The following is a 20,943-nucleotide window of genomic DNA, read 5'->3' on the forward strand; positions in this document are numbered from 1 at the left end:
TCGAGGCTCCTCACATCCCTCCTGCGTGAGGACCGTGTCGAGCCCCAGTGCATTGGTATCCCAAAGTAAACCTCTTGTTTTTACATCAAGACTGAGTCCCGTGTGTTCATGGGGTGGTGATTGTCCTCAGGACTGGAGCGAGAGTCTCCTCTGTCTGAGGGTCTTTCACAAGGCCTCAGAGGAGCCCCCAGGTAACCTCAGCATCTCCCTGTGGTGGCCATGAAGGAAGGAGACTCTTACCTGCTCTGGCTTGCACAAGTCAGTCCCTGGATGGCACGGGTCCACCCCGGATGCTGATATGAAGGGCAATAGATGCTGAAACTGTACCCCCAATGAAGTGGAAACTTAAGGGTTCTTTGTAAAGTCGGTTGGATGGAGTTTTCCAGGGGCCGACACGTGAAGGAAAGTTCCCTTGAAGTGGATACAGGTCAAAGACTAAGGCAGAATCCTGAAAAAATTTTAGGTGAAGCAGACACAGGAGAAAGCATGTTCTGCTAAAGCAAGCACATGAAAAGTCACGTGATGAAGGATTTATTGTTAATAACAAGTATGTATTCGTCTGCCTTACATTGCACAGTTGAACTGCATTTGCCTGGATTCCATAGAGAGAAACACAAAATAAACTTCTGGTGTCCTGCAATTTCTTGCAGCTTCAAAGGACTCAGGCTGGTGGGCAGACTGATGTCAGCTGAGACAGATGCATATTCTGAGAAGGAGGAGGACAAGTAATGCATGGCGGTATAAATAGGACTCGAAGGACAATGACAGAGACTGAACTTGGCTGGTTTATACACCCAGCTGTGTAATGGTCATGGGCCTCCAGTCTTCCCTGAACCTTGCTTTCCTGAGAGAGGCACAGCCCAGAATGTCTCATGGCCTCCCTCCAGGTCCCCCCTGTTGCATTGTTCCATGGATGAGGCTTGGCTGTGTCTGCTAGGTACTGGGACCACTGCTGATTCATGTTTGCTAGCACTACTCTACCAAACTGCACTGCTGGCTTGCTCGTGAAGTATTTGCAAGTGGATCCAGCTGCCTGGTAACCTGTGTACTGAACTGCTGATTTCCAGATAACACAGCCGGAATATGCTCCAAACCCATTGCTAAACAGGCTCACTGCCCCAGTACACTTTCCTTTCTACTACCACTCAAGGGTGGTAGCCTAAAGCATTTAAGAACCAACATTAAAAATAGGATTTGAAAAAGAATTAAGGTTACACAGGGGAGCCAATTACTGCTACCAGAGGATGTATCCAGGATCTGCCAGCAGTCCAGGTGACCTAGCATGAGAAGAAGGGAATTGTAGAGGGGCCTAGCATCCTCTCAAACAATGGACCTTGTAGAGCACTTCTGCCCTTGTTCTAATGCCTAGAATGCCCTCCAAGGGTAGTTGTTGTGGCTGGATTTCCTTTCTGCCTCAGGAGTGGGAATATGAGGTCTGAGGGACATAAAGACCTTGATAGTAAGGTCTTCAGATGGCAAGCGAAAGGAAGAGTCCCTGGATGAGCCAGATCCCAGGCATGGACCTCGTATGGTAACCGCACGTTTCTACAGCCCAGAAAGAAGGGGTTGTGCTGTCTGGCTGTGTCTGGGACCAGCCCTCCTGGAAGAGGAATGACAAGCTTACATAAACTAATTCAGGTGGGAAGGTGGGACATACTGGGGAAGAGAAGTCCTAGTACAAAGGGAGCCAGTCTGGAACTACAGGTCAGATGAAGATGCTTCACTCACCAAGGGGTGGGGGAGTGTTTCAGAGAGAAGGTCCTACAAAGTTTTGTCTATAACTAGGGGTAGAAAAAAATCAGCAATTTGCCAGAATTAGCCCTTTACCCTGCCAGGTAATATAGAAACAAAGATAAAGGAAATGGTTTCTAGTTGGGAGGTTGTTCTTGAGAGTGGGTTCACATTTATGGTCTATGTGGGACCCAAGAGGACAGCAGAAGCCCCAGTCTATCTAGGGCACAATTTAAGGATATTTCCATTACAGCGATGTTTGTAGCAAATTCCTATTCTATTCCCTCGGTTTAAACTCAGGAATGGAAACAATATTGGATTTTAGAATGATCTGGGGCCCCAATCCATACCCTGGAAAGATAAAAAGGCTGGATCAATCAAGCTAATTTGTATTATTTTGGCCATCAAAGAGATACACTTAGTGTGACTGAAACTATTAGCCCTCCTGGGGCTTCCATGCCTCTCTTAAGACTTGACAATGGTAGGCCTGAGGTGTTAGGTTCTTGCACCTAACAAACAGGATGCCTAAGTGCCAGGCACTTGCTGAGATGGTGTCATTACCCTTTCACATGCAAATGGAGTTCCAGGAGGGGAAGGCCACTCTATCAGGGACAAGGTAATATCATGACCTTCCCCTAAAGGACAATTTCTAGATAGTGCATTCAGAGTTAATGCAGCCTGGTACTCAGTGTGGTCCAAGGGTTTTTTGTTTGTTTGTTTGTTTGTTTTTGTTTTTTGTTTTTTCATTGTTGTTATTGGGGTTTTTTTTTTTGTTTTGGTTTGTGGTTTTGTTTTTTGTTTTTTGTTTTTTTATGTGTCCTTGCCATTCACAGCACTGCTGGACCTCTTCATACCCTTGTATCCTGGGAGGCCTTGACAAGGAGGCCAAACTGTGTCACTGTGCTTTTGTTTCAGACTGTGGTGTGAGGATGAGTGAAGAGATTTATCCTGGGAGTAAGACCTCAGGTATATTAGGGTAAGGAACCAGAATCTCCCATGAGGAGCATAAGATTCCTCTCTGACAAAGGACTTGTTAGAGCTGCCTGATCTGTAGCACAGAATGTGAGTGCAGGTCCACTGTACACCAATGGTGTCATCTCTGACTTGTGGATTAGTTGCTAAGGTGGTGTTCGGAGGTGGGCTAGGACTGTAAGATCGAGCTGGGGTCCAGGCAGAGCTTTGTGGGGAATGGGGAAGAACCTTCAGAACCTGAAAGAGAATACAGTACCCTGCTCCTTTTGCCAGTCTTGAGAAACCTGTGTCCAGAAATATCCAGAGGTGTTTCTTCTTGACATCTGTCTCCTCTCTCAGGAAGGTATCCCTGTCAAGTCTGAGTAGCATCAGAGCCCAGAATATGTCAAGGACCTGTGCCCAAAGAGGTATTCATTATCACCAGGCATACAAGATTTCACTGTCAAAAATTAGCATGCAAAGAGGACCTTGTTTCCAAACAGAAGACGGCATAAAGCATGTATATTTTCATGTTCAGATGATTGGAGAGCTCTGAGTGGGCACTGCCATGCCATGCATGGAAAGCAAGGATCTCAATAAGCTGGGCTAAGGTGCCCTTCAGAGGGACTTTGGGAACACCTATGTCACCCGAGATGAGCCCAAGAACGGTAGCCATAACTTCAGATGCATCCCACACAAGGAATAATGAACACTACAGAGGCTCAGTTCTCTTGACAGGTTTTACAGGGCATCTCTGTGTGGACCTTAGTTTGAGTGGGATTCTTCCTTTGAACACAGCTCTTGGTTAATAGGCACATGGGAAGTTCTAGGGAAGGAAAACAAGGGATAAGTAAAGGAGTCTCCATTCCAGACCACACACAGTGGTTCCAAAGAGCCTGCCTTGATGCACTGTCTATAGTAGTCTGTGTCTCCTGCCCTGGAACCAGGGCAGGAGAATAAAGGAGCTGAAGGCTCTGCTGAGAGCACTGTGACCTGGGTCATCAGAGGGAAGATAAAGTGTGTGAGGACCCAGGGTGAGAGTTGAGAGAGTCCCTTCATCATATAGAGTCCTCACTACCTACATGCCCACCCTAGATGTACTGAAAATCTGAGGGACTTGGAGTGGATTCCTTCCCCTTTCCTATTTTTCTGCCTTACTCACAGATTAGCGTCGTGTCTTAGGAAGCTGGATGGCCTAGTCACCTGAAACAGGCTGTACCTAGCCATTCATCAAGGCGAAGATCTTGTACAGTACTGTTTTAGGACAACTGATCCACACTGAATTAGGTTCTCTAATTCAGGGACACTTGTCCAGGTGTCAGGATGCTCGAGGTGACCTTGATTCCTTCTGTGCCACTTCAGAGACAAAAAGTTGTTCTGAGAATTGATCTCGCCCAAGAGGAGACATACACATAGAAGCCATTTATATTCATTTCCTATAGGCCATGGCATATGTGATAACAGTATATTTTGTTCATAGAACATTCTCTGTGGAAGCCAATGCCATAACTCAGGGGCTATGTCTGTTGGAGGAATGCTGGATTCATCCCAGAGTGCTCAGAGCCTCCTCTCCCCCGAAAGCCATGGGATACAGGGCAGGACCCAATCTGTTGGGGCTTCAGAAAGCCAAGTATGGGAACTGCTTGACCCTGAATCCCCTTGGCAGGATGCAGTCAATACAAAGAAAGTTGATTTGATTCTCTTCCTGCTCCGCAAGTACAGGAGAAAACAGCTGACATACTTCTTAGAGTTTCTGTATATGATCATCTGAGATTATGAGGAACACTACCCTGTGATCTTTACTAAGGCTGCTGATTGCATGAGGTGATGATTGGCATTGACCTCATGCAAAAGAATCCCACTGTCCACTCCTACTCTCCTGTCCATGCCCTTGGGGCCACTTATGATGGGATTAGCATGGTTCTCCTGGCATACCCAAGACAGGCCTGGTAATCACATGCCATGTATCACCTTCAAAGAGGACAATTGTGCCATTGAGGAGGTACTGTGGCATATATTGAAAATAGTGGGGCTATATGCAGAGAAGGATCCTGTCATGTCTGCATACGATAGAAGCCTCATTAGTGAACATTTTGTGCATGAACTGTACCTGGAATGCAGACAGGTGCTGGACAGAGACATCCTAGCCATGAGTTAGCGTGGGGTCCCAGGACACATGCAGAAACCACTTAGATGAAAACACTGGGTTTTTGCCAGAATTATTAAGCAGCATCCAGATCCTACCCCACTAGGAATGCAGAGGCTTTGAGAAATGAGATAGAGCCTAGATCAGGTTCGCCCAACAGATAGAGCTATGCTATGACTGGCACTCATGCTAGTGCACTGGCCTTCCCATCCCACATCAGGTCAGTCAGAGGGTTTGGGGTAAGTACTGTACCTTGTTTGAGAAAGCGGTGTGAGGAGAGTGTGAACCATTGCATTCTGTCTGTACTGACTGGGGGACTTGGGCGTTCTCCTTCTTGCAATACGTTGCTGCTTTTACTATAGGTTTCACAGCTGGAGATTCACATTGTGGATGGCATTGTTAACACACCTCCTGTTGCTGCTCCATTTTAGGACAATCTTAGAGTTTTATAAAGAAATGAGATTGACTTATGTCTAATGTTTCATATGTCTCAAGATACCATGGTATTCTACTGGGGACTACACAGGAATTGGGAAAGAACTTGGCATTTTCCTGAAATACAGAATAAAATTATATATTTTGGCTAAATGGTTTTAGTCTCCTGTTCTGGTCAGAATATCCATTCATCTTGCAGAAAAGATGAAGTTCATGTTCAAGAGCCCTGCCAGAAACACAAGTGACAGTTCCATTTTGTCTCTAATATGGATATAGGAAGGCTCGGGGGGGTCCCCTGGAGCAAGTAGTCTCTTTTCAGTGAGGAAAACCAAGGCAGTAATAGCTCTCAGAAATATTGACCAAGTAAATGCCATAGGGATGTGTGAATGACTCGGGGCTGAGAGAAGGGAACACTGCTCTGAGCTGTCACTGTTGGTGACCTGGAGGACCCAGGCTGTCATGTCACTAGGTGATTGAACACTTGAAGAACGTACACCATCAGGAAGGTTGTATTCCTATCACCTAAAAACAGGAAACCAAAATGTGCATACATCATTCCTGTCCTGGTGCTAGAGTTACAGATGAACATAGCACATGTAGGGCATCTCTTTCCCACCCTCTTCACGACACATAGGTTAGGATCACAGGGATGTGAGACCTAGAACTCCTTCTCTCGTGCACTTCTGCCTTCCCAGTCAGGAGAGGCACAGCAGTCTACTAAGATCCCTGTACATATTAGGATTTTCCTTCCATGTAATATATATGTCACGTGACCCTGCTGTCCTCAGAGGAGAGAAGAGTGTGCCGGCAGCAAGTGCTTAGCCAAAGTTCTCTCATCAGAATACTTGACATTTTTAAAGTAATCATTTCTGTGTGTACACATGAGTGTGAGAGTGGATAAGTGAAGGTGGTTGAATTGGGAAGAGAATATAGTTCATGGCAGTTCTTCCTTCCACCTTGTGATAGAAGGACTTCCCTGCTTTCTGCTGCTGCACTCTCTAGTGCAGGCTGCCTGGGCTTCAAGATGCCCTCCCATTCTGCTGCTCTTCCGCCTTGGCTTGCAGAGAGGCCTAGGACTGCAGGCATAGGCTGCTGTATCCCACTATCTGTTCAGGATGAAGGGAAGGGGTTGGGGATTTAGCCAGGATGAAGGGAAGTAAATCAGATCCTCATGAGCACCTACCACTTTATCCTGAGATCCAGCTCCCCAAGCATAGTACAGCTTTTGAGCTCGGTTATCGCTAGTGAAATTTTGGCACACAGTGAACAGGAGTCGACTGAGTGGGAGGATTTAGTGACAATTCTTTGTGACATATCCGTCTGGCTTCTTAGCTCTCCCTAGTCCCATCTTCTCTATAGCTTGTTCACTCAAGGAACTGCACCAGGGCTTTCACATGCCGCCAACATACTCCAGCCATCCTGATGGACTGCCCACTTTCCAGGGGAAGGACCTTGAGGCTCCTGGCAATGGAAATGTCCCTGATTCCCGCCTAACAAATAACCAGCCTGGGAGGGAGACCAGGGGCCTCTCAGCACCTGTAACACAGGAAGTTCTCACCCGCACCAGACCAAGGCTCTCCCTCTGACAAACACAGGACTCTTCCTGCTTCTTTGCAATGTTTATCAGACCAGCAGGAGAAGGACCTTCCAGGAGGCTTATGTTAGCTACTGAGAACAGTCTTAAAATAAAGGGAGCACATGAGTCAAGTATATGTAGAGATTGTTCCTGAGTGCATCCTGGATAGCTGGGTGTTCCGGTGTGGGAGTTTCTGTCCATTCCCAGCGCGATAAAATGCCCCTTAAACTGGCCGTGCCGCCGTGTGTGAGCAGTTCTATCCCTGCACATTTTCCCATCTTTTCTGATGTTCCTGATGCCTCCTCTGGTCTACAAAGGACATCCTGCCCTCAGCCCTGACTGTCTTTCACACTGCCCCAATCACCAGTTGACAGAGTGTTCTTGTGTGGCACAGAAGAGACTCACAGGCAAAGGTTCACTGCTAGATCTAAAGGAAAGTGAGGATTCTCAGCCTCTCAAGAGAACAATGGAATTGTGAGGAGTGCAGGGGTCAGACGATGCCTTACTTGTAATTTCAGGAACTACACCCTGTCTGCCTTTCTACCTGCAACTATGCACATGAGGATCTGGGCTGTGTTTGTGACTTGGAGCCATGTTGGGAGGTTTCTGAAACACAGAAGGCCAGTCTGAGCCTTCTGAATTAAGGGAGGAACTTTACGTAGACGGTAAAGTTTCCTTTTAGAGTTGTGGTCCAAAGGTTATGCAGCCTTTTCTCCCTCAGTTTTCGGAGTGCCTACTCTCTTCAGACTACCATGGATCTCACTGTAAAGCCATCATCTGTTGGGTGCTCTGGAATTCAAGCAAGAGAGCTGATTGGGTTGGGGATTTGGCTCAGTGGTAGAGCGCTTGCCTAGGAAGCGCAAGGTCCTGGGTTCGATTCCCCAGCCCCGAAAAAAGAAAAAAAAAAAAAAAAAAAAAAAGGACTTGAGAAGAGAGCTGATTGACTCTGCTTTCCCCTTGCAGGACTACCTAACTTGACAGATAATGTATTTCCTGCAGTTCCTGCGCATCACATGGAGGAGGAAGCAGCAGCCACCCAGGACAGAAATGCTCAATGTGGTCATAAGAGATTATGAGCATTACTACCCTGGGATAGTAAATAAGACATCTCAGTCCATGAGGCAGGCTGTAGGATTTCACATAACAGAAGTGGACCCAATTGCCCACTCCTCCTGACTCGTCTCTACCATAGGAATCCCTTTGATGGGGTGCTACATGAAATTCTGGCATTCCCAAAACAGACCTATCCATCATAATCACAGAGGGCACCAGCTTCATTGAGGAGATTGTCAGGGAAGTGATGTGTACCACGGGCCTGGATTTCCAGAGGGAACTATCCATGTAGAGAAGTCAGGGGTCAAAGTACTGAGCATTTTAGCTGAACAGGACCTTCGGTGGGATAACTAAATATGGTTAAATCAGGTAACAAAATTGAGTATGTAATAGAACAGGAAAATATCATCTTTGGAGACGAAAGGGCAACCAGTGGCAATTCTATTGTGCACCTAAGATCAAGATTGGGTGGCAAGCCGATGTTTACATGGAAATTCAAAGGACAGGTGTTTAGAATAAAATACACACATTTTGTCCCACCCAGGCATGGCGCTACACAGGGGGGCATACTGTCCTACTTGTACTGAAACACATTCCTTATTAGGACCTTTGCGAACAGTCATACTCAGACACTAGGAGCAGTTGGTAGACACCAATGCCAGAGCAGGAAGTGCTGTGTGGTGGGATAGGTAAATGTGAAAGCAAGACTAGACATTACTGCTTTGACCATAGTGCCATCTAGTGGCATGTCATCTCGGAGTAGTCTTGGTATTGCTGAAGTTTGGACTAACTGGAGGCTGGACCTTAACCAATAAGAGTCAGTAGAAACAGACTTTCCCCTGCTGTCCCCTCCACCCCTTGAGGATTGGGAGAAGAAATACTATCTGTTTGCCAATTGATGACATTTCGGCTATATACGCCCTTCTGAACACAGAAGAACGTTCTGGAATATGCTTAATTTTCTCCACTTTTTGACAACTACCAACACTGAGACAGGGCTCCTTCTTTAGGCTTGCTGTGAGCCACATTGTGACATCGTGTGATAAACAAAGAGGCCGATGAAGTCATCAGATGGTTGCCCCACTACAGAAACTAGCATTGAAAGGCCACTCTTTGTGGCACACCTGTCCTCCAAAGATAGGCAGTCTGGACTATCTTGAGGGATGCTACTCACTGCCAAGTCTAGAAAAGAGTGATGGCCAAAGAAGAGGTCATTATGCCTGAGCTGGATTTTACCACCAAAATGACACGTGCAGTTAACCAGTCCACGGGGCCTTTGAGAACATACGAAGAGAGCAGCATCCCTGTAAGTACTCCAGACAAATGTCCAGCTCCAGAGACAAGTAACTCATGTGAAGGTGGCTCTTCATTTAAAGATATAGATTGTCCATCAGCTACTGTTGAGGTGCAAGTGACTGGGAAAGAGCCGACCAGCTCCTCATGGTACCTTAACTATGGTGCCATGGTGTCTCTATGCAAGGTATGCCGATCTATCCTGAAAGCTGCTCTCTCGGCCATAACTATATGGCAGAACACTGTGAAGGAAGAGGAGGAAAGGGAGGAAGAAAAAGAGGAAATTGTGGAGGGAGACGAGGAAGAGGAGATGGAGGAGGATGAGGAATATGAGGACTGTGTGGACTACTGGGAGGACTATGATGAAGAGCACGAAGATCAATACTCTGACAACATACGTATATCTGTGTGATATTCAGTCTCTTGAACATGTTCGTGAACTCCAAGACAACTATTGAATGGGGAAACCACCATTTTCTGTGTCACAGAACGTGCTTACTTCTTACTTAAAAAAATAAACCTTGTGGTAGTTCATTGACATCTTAAACTGGAGCCTAGAGTCTGTGTGCGATGTCACCTACCCTTGGCCCTGTTCCCAAGCCTCGCCTTCCAAACACTTGGGTCAGCCTAGCTCTTTCATGGACAGCAGGAGCATTTTTAAGTCCTCAGCATCATGGTGCAGAAGGGTGTAGCTACTGACTTGGTACTGTACCCTCAGACTACTGAGGTGTCTCAGAGAAGGAGATTCCATTCTCCTGGGTCATTACCTACAGCAGATATTGCCAGGAAGCTTCTTGACAGCAGCTGGGGGTGCCTACCAAGCATCTATTAGCCCAGTTCTTGCACACTTGAAACTACGTGCTTATCTGTTGAGGGAGGGAAACTGCTATACCCTGACCCCTGAGATGTAGGCCCCTCCTCTCAGCCCATGGTGGTGGGAAATTGCCTGATGCATGAGGAAGACAGACTTTAGAAACATTGCAAAAGAACCTACAAAATGTTGCTATAAAATGTCCACCACCTAAAACTTCTTAAACAACCTCACAGAATAGGGTTGTATGTAGGATATATAAGATAAACAGCTGGGTGAGACTCGCTCCTCCTTCCCTGGGAACCTCTATGCAGCGATCTTGCATACAAAAGGACTGGACATGCTTGGCCTTCTCCATGGGTTCTCATCTTTACCACAGATTTACCAGTGTATTGATATCTGCTCAGTGCCCGACCCTGGACTGAAATATCAAGCTAGGGAAGCACTCATGTGTGTGTCTTGGGCACAGGGTCAAGCAGGCAACACTATTTATGTCCACTATCCAGACAGCAGTAGGACCAAAGGAAGCTTGGGCAGATGGCATTTCCTGGTACTTTTCCATTTCCATAAATGCCAAGGTACCTGGGACTGTGTCCTCAACCCTAGAGAGGCCAAGCAGGAGAGAAGTCCTCATCACCATCCCATTTGTGAGAGCATAGCAGTATGAATGGGTCTGGGCAGACACAGTGGCCTGTTTTCTGCAAGCCACAGTGGCACAATGTTGCCTTGGCTTTAGAGACTACACAGCATTCCAAACCTGACAGGGCTGTTATTTAGCTTCTGACTTTGCACCACATCTGCCCCCTCCAACATGCCCTAAGTGCTCATAGCCTCCTCTCCAAGGGACCAAGCTCTAAAACCACAGATTCCTCACACTCCCAGAGAACATCTGAAACTACACTGTATATTCTACACCGTGACAAGGACAAGGCCTGAATCTCCCTAAGGGTCAGTGTCCACTACCCTGTTCATGATATTGCCAACTCTATGAGCACTTGATTTCTAATGGTCCGGTTCTCAGGCACAGCAGAGGACACCAACACAATACACAGTGTGGCCCTTTTTAGGACAAACCCAGCATAAAGCTGTTGGAAGGAGGAACTAGCAATGCTTACTTGCCTCAGACTTCCTTGGGGCAGGGCAGAAACACATCAGAGCCCAGCCCTTCAGACTCAAAGCCATGTTCCAAGTTACCTGACACTCCATTGAACTTGATGGTCCAGTGCTTCTCCTTGCACAGGTCTAATGCATACCTCCTTGATGACAGGGTCAATGCAAAGACTGATGCTGAGACAACTGGTTTCTGTTTACAGATCTCTGGGGAACCTTGCAGGACAGGCTAGACACTTGTAGAGGAAAGTATTAAGTGGACAATGTGAGCAGGTGACGACAGAGGTCACCATTCCATAGGGGAACACACTGGAGTGAAACCACTTGGCCTAGGCCAAGGGCTGTGTAACTGTGTGAATCAGCATTAGCACTGAGGGACATTCTTTGTTCCACTGTTTCTCATGCCTGTCTATGTCACTGCCACCAATACTCTCATGACAACTGATTTCTTGAGAAATAAAAAGGATTGCCTCCCTCCTAGACTTACTTCTGGAACACATGAGGCATGCATCTGCAGGTCAGAAAATACATTCAGTTGTGGACTGAGATATTCTCCCAAGAAGCAGATCTAACGGGAGAAAAAACATTTCACCAGAATGGAGACGTCTCTTCACATACTGGTGGAGGGAAAGATTCGGTTTGTTCAATCCCATTGCTTTTAATATAACTGGCAAAACACACAAAGCTTTATATCCCAGACCACAGCTCTGTAGTGCCCAAATTCTTGTGTCTTGTTGAGTTCAGAACCTCAAGGTAGCAATGGTCTAGTTCATGTGAAGGAGCCCTGAGGCTTTCGGCCTGTGTGTAGTGACCTTTAAAAGGAGAGCAGATGTGAAATGCTGACAGGAGGCATGGGATGGCAAGGGTGACCCCTGGACAGTCCTGCATGGATACTGAGTCACTCAATAGAGAGCACTACAGGTAGATGTGAGTTTATGGAGGGTCAGGCTCACAGGCTCTGTGCCAAAGGTTCTTCTTTCTCTTGCAGTGTGTCCCAGAAACTGACACTAGGACCACTCAGTCTTTGACCATGGACAAGCAGGCTTTACTCCCATACCTCCCAGCCAGATTTATACTATAAGAATGTGTGACTCCCATAATCAGGTGAAGGAATGTCTAGGGCTATGGATGAGCACAAAGGGTTAAGTAAAGGCCCACATGGTTTGTCTGCTGATGTGGCTTCCTGGACCTGACCCACCCCCAGTTGACTGGTATTCCAGGCACAAGCTCTGACGCTTTTATCCAGACTCTGACAGCTCATATGCAAAAGGTATAAAATAACGCATAGCAGCATGTGTGCCTGCACCTACACATACATACAGACCCACTACCCCAACCTGTGAAACTAATACATGCTCAGCACAGCAGGCCCAAAGCACCTCTTCTTCTTCAAGGACTGTGAATCCATTTATATGAGTGTGCAGTAGTCTGAATTGACCCCTAGGAAATTATGTTGAAATAAACAGACTCTGGGGAGCCCTAATAATTCTGCCTGGGGCAGGGTCTGTACGTAGTACGGATCCAGGAAGGAAAGAAAATGAAGAAAGAATCAGAAGATTAAAGAAAGAGTCAGGAGGAAGTCGTGCAAGGGCAGTGCTGAGTGTGATGAGGTCTTGCAGGGAACGTTCTGGAAAAGGGGCAGAGGAGAGCTCTGGTTCTGAAGAAATGAGTTGGGAGGCGGGGCTGTGGAAAGATCAAGACAGGCCTATGGGTGCTTAGCACTACTGTTTCCAACAGCAATAGAAGCCGTGAGTGTTGAGGTCCTGTAGGGGTGGGGCTCTGCTAGTAACATGGATATCAGTATAGGACAGTAAGTACTGACATTGGTTGACAGAGTTATGGGAATAGCAAAGCTGGAATGTATGTGGTGCTGAGAGTAATGGTGTAGAAAGGTAATGGCTGAAGAAGGGACAGAGCTGAGCTGTGAGTTTGAGGTACAAATGGAGGCACAGCTGTGAATTCTGACCTAGGGAGGCAGAGATATAGAGAAACAACGTGAGGTCGTAGCTGGAGTGTGAGGTAAGAGTTCAAGATCAGCCATGAATGCTGACCTAGTACAAAAGGTCTATGTAGTGGCAGGAAAAGAGGTAGAAAGTTTGAGGGGAGTTTTCTTGAATTCTGACAAAATGAGATCTCTGAGGTAGGGTTGTCATTTCTGCTTAACGACCTGGGTAGGGTCCTGAGGAAGGAGTGGAAAGGAGTTTTCAGGTCTTCCAGGTGAACAAGGACAAGGCTGATAGTGGTAGAGTAGGGAGAAGTGCAGAGCGGAGTTGTGCATCCTGAGGTAAGGAGTTTGGAGTGGGGCTGCAGACAGAGGAACAGGTTCTGAATATTTTGGCTGCAATAGGATCATGGGTAGTCCATGTGCTTTGTGGTATAGGTGGGGCGAGGACTCTGGTACAAGTTGCAGAACTGAGCATTGGTAAACATACTCAAAAGTGTCTTGTAGAATTGCTGTGCAGAATTGGTGGAAGACTTTATAAATGCTGTGTTGACAAGGGACTGTTCTCTCCTTTCTAGGGAGATGCACTTCTCCTGCCCAAAATGCTCCAGAAAACAGGGCTTATGGGATGGACTGGACGGGAAGGGAGGGGCAGAGATCCCTTCCTTGTGGGAGAATCCATGAATGTTGGCAGTGCCTTCAAGTCTTTGGTTACTCTTTCCACTTCTGCCAGTCTAATAAAAGGCTCCTTCTTCCGTTGAAGGCTCCTTCCTTCTGCCTACACTTGAGCACCACTGATCCTCTGATCAGGAATTAATGGTTCAGACCTTTCTTCTAGTTGTGGGTCAATGATGAAGCAATCAGTACACCATGTTGCAGGATGAATATAGTGGCATTTGTGTGCGTTTGTGAGAAATTCCAGAGTATTCCCTCTGACTTCATATTTATCTTAAGGCAGTCTACAGCAATGCTGTAAATGCACTCCCTTTTGAGGCACAGATCCCATTGTCCTCAGTGGCTTCTTCCTTCAATCCATGTATGGAGTCCTGTAGGGTCTCCTCACCATTCCCTCTACTCACCTACCTAAGGTCAGCCTTTGTTTCACTTTTCTCTTATGTAACTGATAAAGCACTGACCACAAGCTAGTTGAGGAGAGGGCTTACTTGGCTTAGATTTCTACACCACAGTCCATTAAGAAGGAAAGCAAGGGAAGTAACTTAAATTAGAATCTCTGGAGAAGCTGGCTTAATGGCAATCAACAGTTAAAGTACATAGTTTCAGCACAGCAATAGAAGCCCTAAATTGGACAGGTACTTGAATTTACAAGACAACATGCCAATAAGGTTTACTTGTTCACGGCCTCTGCATCACTGCCCATCTTCAAGTTTCTGCCTTTCTTGTGTTCCTGTCCTGCCTTACTTCAAAGGTAAAAAGTAGGAACACAAGCCAAATAAACCCTTTCTTCCCTATGTTTCCTTTTGAATGTTGTTTAGCACAACAATAGCAATGCCAACTGACAAGCCCCCTGAACCCTTCCCTCCTCAATCGAAGTTTGATTGCTTACAGGTCCTGTTGTTATATCTATATCTTTGAATTCTCAGTACTTTTAGATTTACATGTTAACTTGTTTGTTTTTGCTTTTTCTTAGCCTATTGAGAATTTTTGCAGGGTGCTTTAAGTCATGTGTGCCTTACTTCTCTACCCTTTTTTACCCTCCAAAAATCCTCTCTCTCTCTCTCTCTCTCCTCCCTCTCTCTCTCTCTCTGTGTGTGTGTGTGTGTGTGTGTGTGTGTGTGTGTGTGTACATATGCCATAGGAATTAAAATTAAGTAAAAGTGTTTTTCAACTTGGTATTTGCTACACTGGAATTGGTTTGAGGGAAGGTAAGTGCAAGCGTCTGGAGAGAGGGAAACTGAGGGGCTTGAGGGAAGGTAAGTGGGAAGAACCACAGGCAGGAGAGAAGTGGTGTAATTCTACTCAAATTGATATCATTTTAAAAAAGAAAAGCAAACTATTTCTGTAAAATAGAAATGACCTTGGGTTGAAAGACACAGGTGCAGCATTTTCCTTAGGCTCTCATTTCCATCTATGAGCTAACAGGGAGAAAAGTCTTCTCTGCTCTACTCCTTTACACCAACACACAAGCTTGAAACAAAGGGCTGCCCCTGAGAGAGGCCAAAGTGGACCCCATAATAAAGACCGGGACCCTTTTGGTCTGGGTAGTGGCTTTCCAATATAAGTCTGTATTTCCTTATATAGATTGATACTAAAGACTAGATGACTTCATTGTGTGGAAGGATGTTGCTCTTTCTAAATGTAGAAGAAAGTGGAGGGCGACTTTCTTTTGGGCCTCTAACTTTACCTCACACACACTCACACACTCAGCTGATCATCAGATGCACTCTGGTATCTTTCACATTTGAATTACTATAGTTAATTTGGCTAAACAGGTAGGGCCTTTTCTGGGGATAACCAAATATGGCTAAATCAGACCTCAAAACTGAGTGGCAGGCAGGGTCTGAGAAGCCAGTTAATGTCACATATATCTTTATGAGTCATCTTTATGAGTCATTGGTCTTTATGGGAGTCCTACTGCAGCACATATCACCTCTATCCAGCCACTTCGGTCATTTTATCCATTCCACAAAAGACCAGTAGAATGTGGTGGGGTCAGTTTAGCTGCATTTCAAACTGCCTAACCTAGTCCATTTCATTTCAGGTCTATTATAACTTCAGTTTCCAGAGGGACAAGCCAGAGCTCCTGGAGAATATTGAGAGGAGCAAATGGAGAAATTTGGCTCAGGTATGTGAGGCACAATCTCTTCTCACAAGTGGTGAGGACCCAGGACCCAGTCCAATGAAGATGAAGCTTTTACCTACCAAGCATTCCCCATGGTTACATAAGGCCAAGGAAGGTGGTATGAAGTTACAGCAGGCATTTAGCAACAAAGAGGCGCCGGCAGGCAACCTTTCCAAGGGACCTTCCTGTCCATTTAGGAAGAGCAACATCCCTGTAAGTGCCCCAGACAACTCTTCATATCAGGATATGTGTAACTCATGTAAAGATGGATCTCCAGGTAATGATATAGATTATCCAGCAGCTACTGCTGAGATGGAAGTGGCTGGGAATGAGCACCAGCTCCTCATGGGACCTCGGATATGGCTCCATGATGTCTCTATACAAGTTATGCAGATCTATCCTGAAAACTGCCCTCTCAGCCATATCTCTAAATATATCTGCTTAGGAAGAAGAGGAAGTAGAAGATGAAAAACACTCAGAAAACAAGTGTATAATCTGTGCACTGTTCAAAAACAAAACATGCTCATAAACTCGGAGTCCACTACAGACTGAGACAAATCACCATTTATTTTGTGGAAATGAACAATTTTAGTTCTTATTAAATAAAAGCAGACCCCATGGAGGTAAAATAATGATCTTGAGCCTGGAATTTCTGTGCTATCTGTCTGTATTGTCCCTGTGCCCTTGTCTTCTGTTCCCTGAGTCCACCTTTCCTTCCCATTAGAAGCAGCTACAGTATTACACAGGCACATGTGCATTCTCCTGGTTCCCCAACCCCAGTCAATGTCAATATGAATTTCTAACATCCATCTAATGCTCGGCCTTCAGTTTCCCACAAGAGGACTATGTAACATATCTTCCAAGTCATTGATACATAGACCAAATAGTAAGTAGGCCCACAGAATCAAGTTAATGGGGCTCATAGAATTGGCAACTATGCAACCATGCTGTGATTGTTGAACTTGGCGTGTTTGTGACACTTGTAAGTGTGGGAAAATGGCTTTCTCTGACTCTTTTGCCCACTCTTGGGATTCTTCCTCCTACTGGGTTGCCTCATCTAGCCTTGATATGAGGGGAGGTGCCTAGTCTTATTGTATGTTATGCAGTGTTCGGTTGATATACCTAGGAAGCCTGTTCTTTTCTGAATAGAAAGAGAGGAGCAGTAGATCTGGGAGAGAGGTGAGGTTTGTGTGTGTGTGTGGGGGAGCGATTGGGAGGAGTGCAGGGAGGGGGAAGCTGAGGTCAAGATAAATTGCATGGAAGAAATAAATATTTGCTACAAGATAAACACTAACATCTAAATATTAAACTTCATGCTACCTTTGTAATATTTAGGATTATCTAGGTAAAGAGTAGTTGGGTGATAGTCATTTTTTTGTTGCTTGAGGGACTGTTTCCCAGAATAAGAGCAAGAATGGGTCACTGTTTTCTCCATTTGATTCCCTCTTCATCACAGACTTAGTGTATTGGGGTTAACTCAGTGCCTGGTCCCGGACTTGTCACATGGCCCCCTAGGCGTTGTTCATACATTGCATGAGATTTGACTGCAACAAAGACATGGAAAAGGAGAAAGGGAGGTGAGACACTAAACACTTAACCATTGACAGATTTATTTGTGCAATCTAGAACAGCAGGACTAAAGTGAACTTCAGCAAAATATCATTTCCTGGGATTTTTCCTTTTCCCTAAAGGCCAAACTTCTCAAGACTGTGCAGCTTTGCTGGCAGAGCCACAGCATGAGGGATGTCTTCACTGCCATCCCCTTCCTGAGGGCAGAGCAGTCTGGGAACAGCACCTAGTGAACTGTGCTCTGTAGGAGTTGAGATTTGGAGGTTCACACTATGATGTTCTATGGGCAGAGCCATTACCCAGTTGTTTTCCAGAGCATTCACTGCTCCATTCTTTCTCCAGTGGGATCAGGGTGCTCTGGGATATCTACTTGGAATATATCTTTCCCCCCTTTCCTAGGTATGGGCTCCAGTAACCACCTGGGGTTTGAAACTGAGTCAGGTACTTCAGGTGCAGGTTAGTTAGCACTGCTTGAGTTTCCAGTTCCACAACATCATCAGCAGCTAAGTTTTCTGGACACTGCAAAGTCTCTCCAATGTCAACAAGTCCTGGACACAAAGACAGAAATATACAGATGTATTCTCTTCTATACAACAAGGCTATCATTATGACTGCACAGTCAACAGATAGGGTGTAACCAAAATGATAGGAAATTAGGAATTTTCTCACTAAACACTGGGGATATGACCAACTGAACTAGGGATTCCTATGTGAGGCAGCCACAGGCCTTGGGCAAAAGGAGAGAGTGGCTTATGTTCAATGAGTCCTGTATTAAGGGACAGTCAGATTCTAGCACACTATTAGATATTTACCTACTGAAAGAGAACCACCCTTATTCAGGAACCTACAAATAAAATTACCAATTAGGTCAGCAGGTGACTGGGTCAGATGTTGATTGGTGTCTTACCTAAGGTCCTTGTGACAGGCATTACAAGCCAGGAAGGCAGCTTTACTCTCGATAATGCTCCACTTTTGCAGGGACTATGACAGTTGGTGTCTGTGCCAACTGTCATAGGCCATGCCCTTTTCACATATTCATGCACACACAGTCCAATGCTATATGAGTTCTACAGTCAAGAGGGAACTGAGTCTATAGAACCCAGGCCTATTCACCCGATTCAAGTGACTTTGGCAGCTCTAGAGAGGCTTTTTGGAAACTTTAGCACATGCTCTAGCTGACAGCAAAACAGTGCACCAATCTATCAAGCAGCATCCTGTTGGAGTTGTCTAGAGCCTCACTTACCAGCTATTACCCCTCTGCCGTATTTTTCTCCTGCCTGTAGTAAGGTCTGAATCTGTGTTGGGGTCATCCCCAACCTCTCCACCAGCACTTTCTGCCACGCATCATCTTCCCAATCCCTGTGAGCAATATGGATGGCAACAGTACATTTCTGATAGCTGCTCAACAGGGGACGCCAACGTGTCTCAAGAGTCTTGATTCCATTTAAGATTAAACCAGCGTAGGGCTGCCGGAAGGACAGGCAGGGAAACTTCATTTTCCTCAGAGTCTCTGGGCCTAAAAATAGAAATACATCACAGCTCAGCTCTTCAGGCTCACATTCATTGGGTCTGGCCTTCCTCAGATGATTCCCACGTACCCTGAAACTGCAGTGAACTCGATGTGCTTCTTGTCACAGATTAGTAATGTCCTGCTCTTAACCTCTAAGCCTAGGAATGGGAGTGTTCAGGGTCAGGTATGGAGAAGGACAGGAGATGGGGATGGACGGATGGCCATGAGAATGAATGGAAATCTCCAAACTGTCAGGGGCATGGAGTGAGGGGGAGCATCTCCAGGACAAGACAGAGTTCTGGGATAAGGGAGGTGCCCAAGAATCAATGGAGGTGACCTTAGCCATGACTCACAGCATTGGGGATATGGAACTGAAGAGGCCACCTCCTGTAGCCAGGAAGGAGCCCCAGTGGGATGATAGAGACACCAACTCACCCACAAAACTTTTGACCCAAAATTTATCCTGTCTATAAGAAATGTAGGGATGGGGATGGAGTAGAGACTGAGGGAATGGCCAACCAATAACGGGCCCAACTTGAGACCCATCCCATGGGCAAACACCAATTTCTTATGCTTGCAGACAGGAGTCTAGCATGGCTGTCCTCTGAGAGGCTCCACCCAGCAGCTGACTCAGACAGATGCAGAGACCCACAGCCAAACAGTGGATGTGTCGTGGGAACTCTTATGGAACAGTTGGGGGAAGGATTGTGGGCTCTGAAAGAGATAGGAACTCCACAGCAAGGCCAACAGCCAAATAACCTGGACGTCTGGAGCTCTCAGAGACTGAATTCCTGCCCTAACTTCTCCTGTGACAAACTGTAACCTGTAAACTAACATAGACCTCTTTGTCCAGATCAGACTGTCCTGTGGGCATGTCTGGAAAACTATTTAGATTATTGGTTTTTCCCAAGGGCTCATGTCCCAACCACCCCCAAGAGCTCACAAGAATCCTCAGGATTCCTTGTAATCTGGCTGCCCATGCTAAACATCTGCCCTTTTCCCATTTCATTCACTGCCTGTAGCCAAAACAATAGAATGCTCTTCTTCATAGTACTGCAGATAAACCTGCTCTGTGGATGAAGAAGCTGCCCTCTTTGACTTGTTTCTGCTTCTCCCCTTGCATAAGCAGAAGGTAGATAAAGGAGAAAACATCAAGTAAAACTTAGTTATGTTGGCTACTGGCAACAGGAAAGACTTCTACTCAGCAAGCATTGGAGATCATCAAGAGTTAGGACTGGCCTTACACAACACACAAGTGCATCTCACAGCTTGGTACCGCTATCATGGCAGCAGGAAGGTCCTTTTCTGCCTGGGACAAGGACCGCCTGATGTAGAAAGTTAATTCTACAACTGGTTCCCATTATTACACCAAAGGTGCAATTTAACAGGAGAAAAATGATGCCACACAGAATGTGGTTGCATGGAAATGCTCAGGTCTACCAAATCCCAGTGCCTTCAATACCATCTGGAAGATTAGACTGGGCATAATACCAAAGGCCACAGATTGGCATCCTCATGAGCTCGTAGCCTAAAAGAAAGGAAGAAGCAGTGCCATGGAGCAGTAATATGGTTTCCATCCGCCTGCATCCACACTGCATCACTTAGGAGAGACAGTGACATGCTAGCAAGATGGTGCAGGCAAAGACCAGCTTTGGGCTGGCCCAGCAGTCAGGGAAGCTGAGGCTGGGGTGCCCTCAATGGGGTGAAATTAGGGGGGTGGGGGAGGTCGGGGTGGGGCAAGCTCATAGGTTCCGATTCAACAGGTTACCTGTGTCCGTTGGGTGCGTGGGTCTCTCAGTTTTACCACTTGTCACTCAGCAGACTCCAGTTTACATTCAGTCCTCTGTCTTCCAGCGTTCCCAGGAGGCCACCAATACCAAAGGCTCCTAAACGTGGGTGGATAACGTCAGCTCTAAAGAAAACAAAAGCTAGTGCATTCACACTGACGGGCGTTCTAGGATTTTAACTCTGACTGTTTTAAGATGAGATCCAAACAGAGAAGTATTCACTCCTGCG

The 20,943-nt window shown here is 46.1% G+C and overlaps 1 protein-coding gene and 1 pseudogene across 1 annotated transcript; one reads left to right on the top strand and one right to left on the bottom strand.

The window, feature by feature from the left end:
* Window positions 1-4,201: 4,201 nt before the first annotated feature.
* Window positions 4,202-4,992, top strand: LOC116907351 (annotated as a pseudogene).
* Window positions 4,993-16,394: 11,402 nt separating this feature from the next.
* On the bottom strand, window positions 16,395-20,943 carry LOC116907629 (uncharacterized protein CXorf40 homolog). The gene is given in 4 exon segments (XM_032910689.1): window positions 16,395-17,852; window positions 17,855-17,965; window positions 18,661-18,933; window positions 20,696-20,943. Coding segments are annotated over 3 exon segments (480 nt in total). The 5' UTR covers window positions 18,914-18,933; window positions 20,696-20,943; the 3' UTR covers window positions 16,395-17,736.

This window comes from Rattus rattus, chromosome 8 (genome assembly GCF_011064425.1).
Source record: "Rattus rattus isolate New Zealand chromosome 8, Rrattus_CSIRO_v1, whole genome shotgun sequence".
Classification (NCBI taxonomy): domain Eukaryota; kingdom Metazoa; phylum Chordata; class Mammalia; order Rodentia; family Muridae; genus Rattus; species Rattus rattus.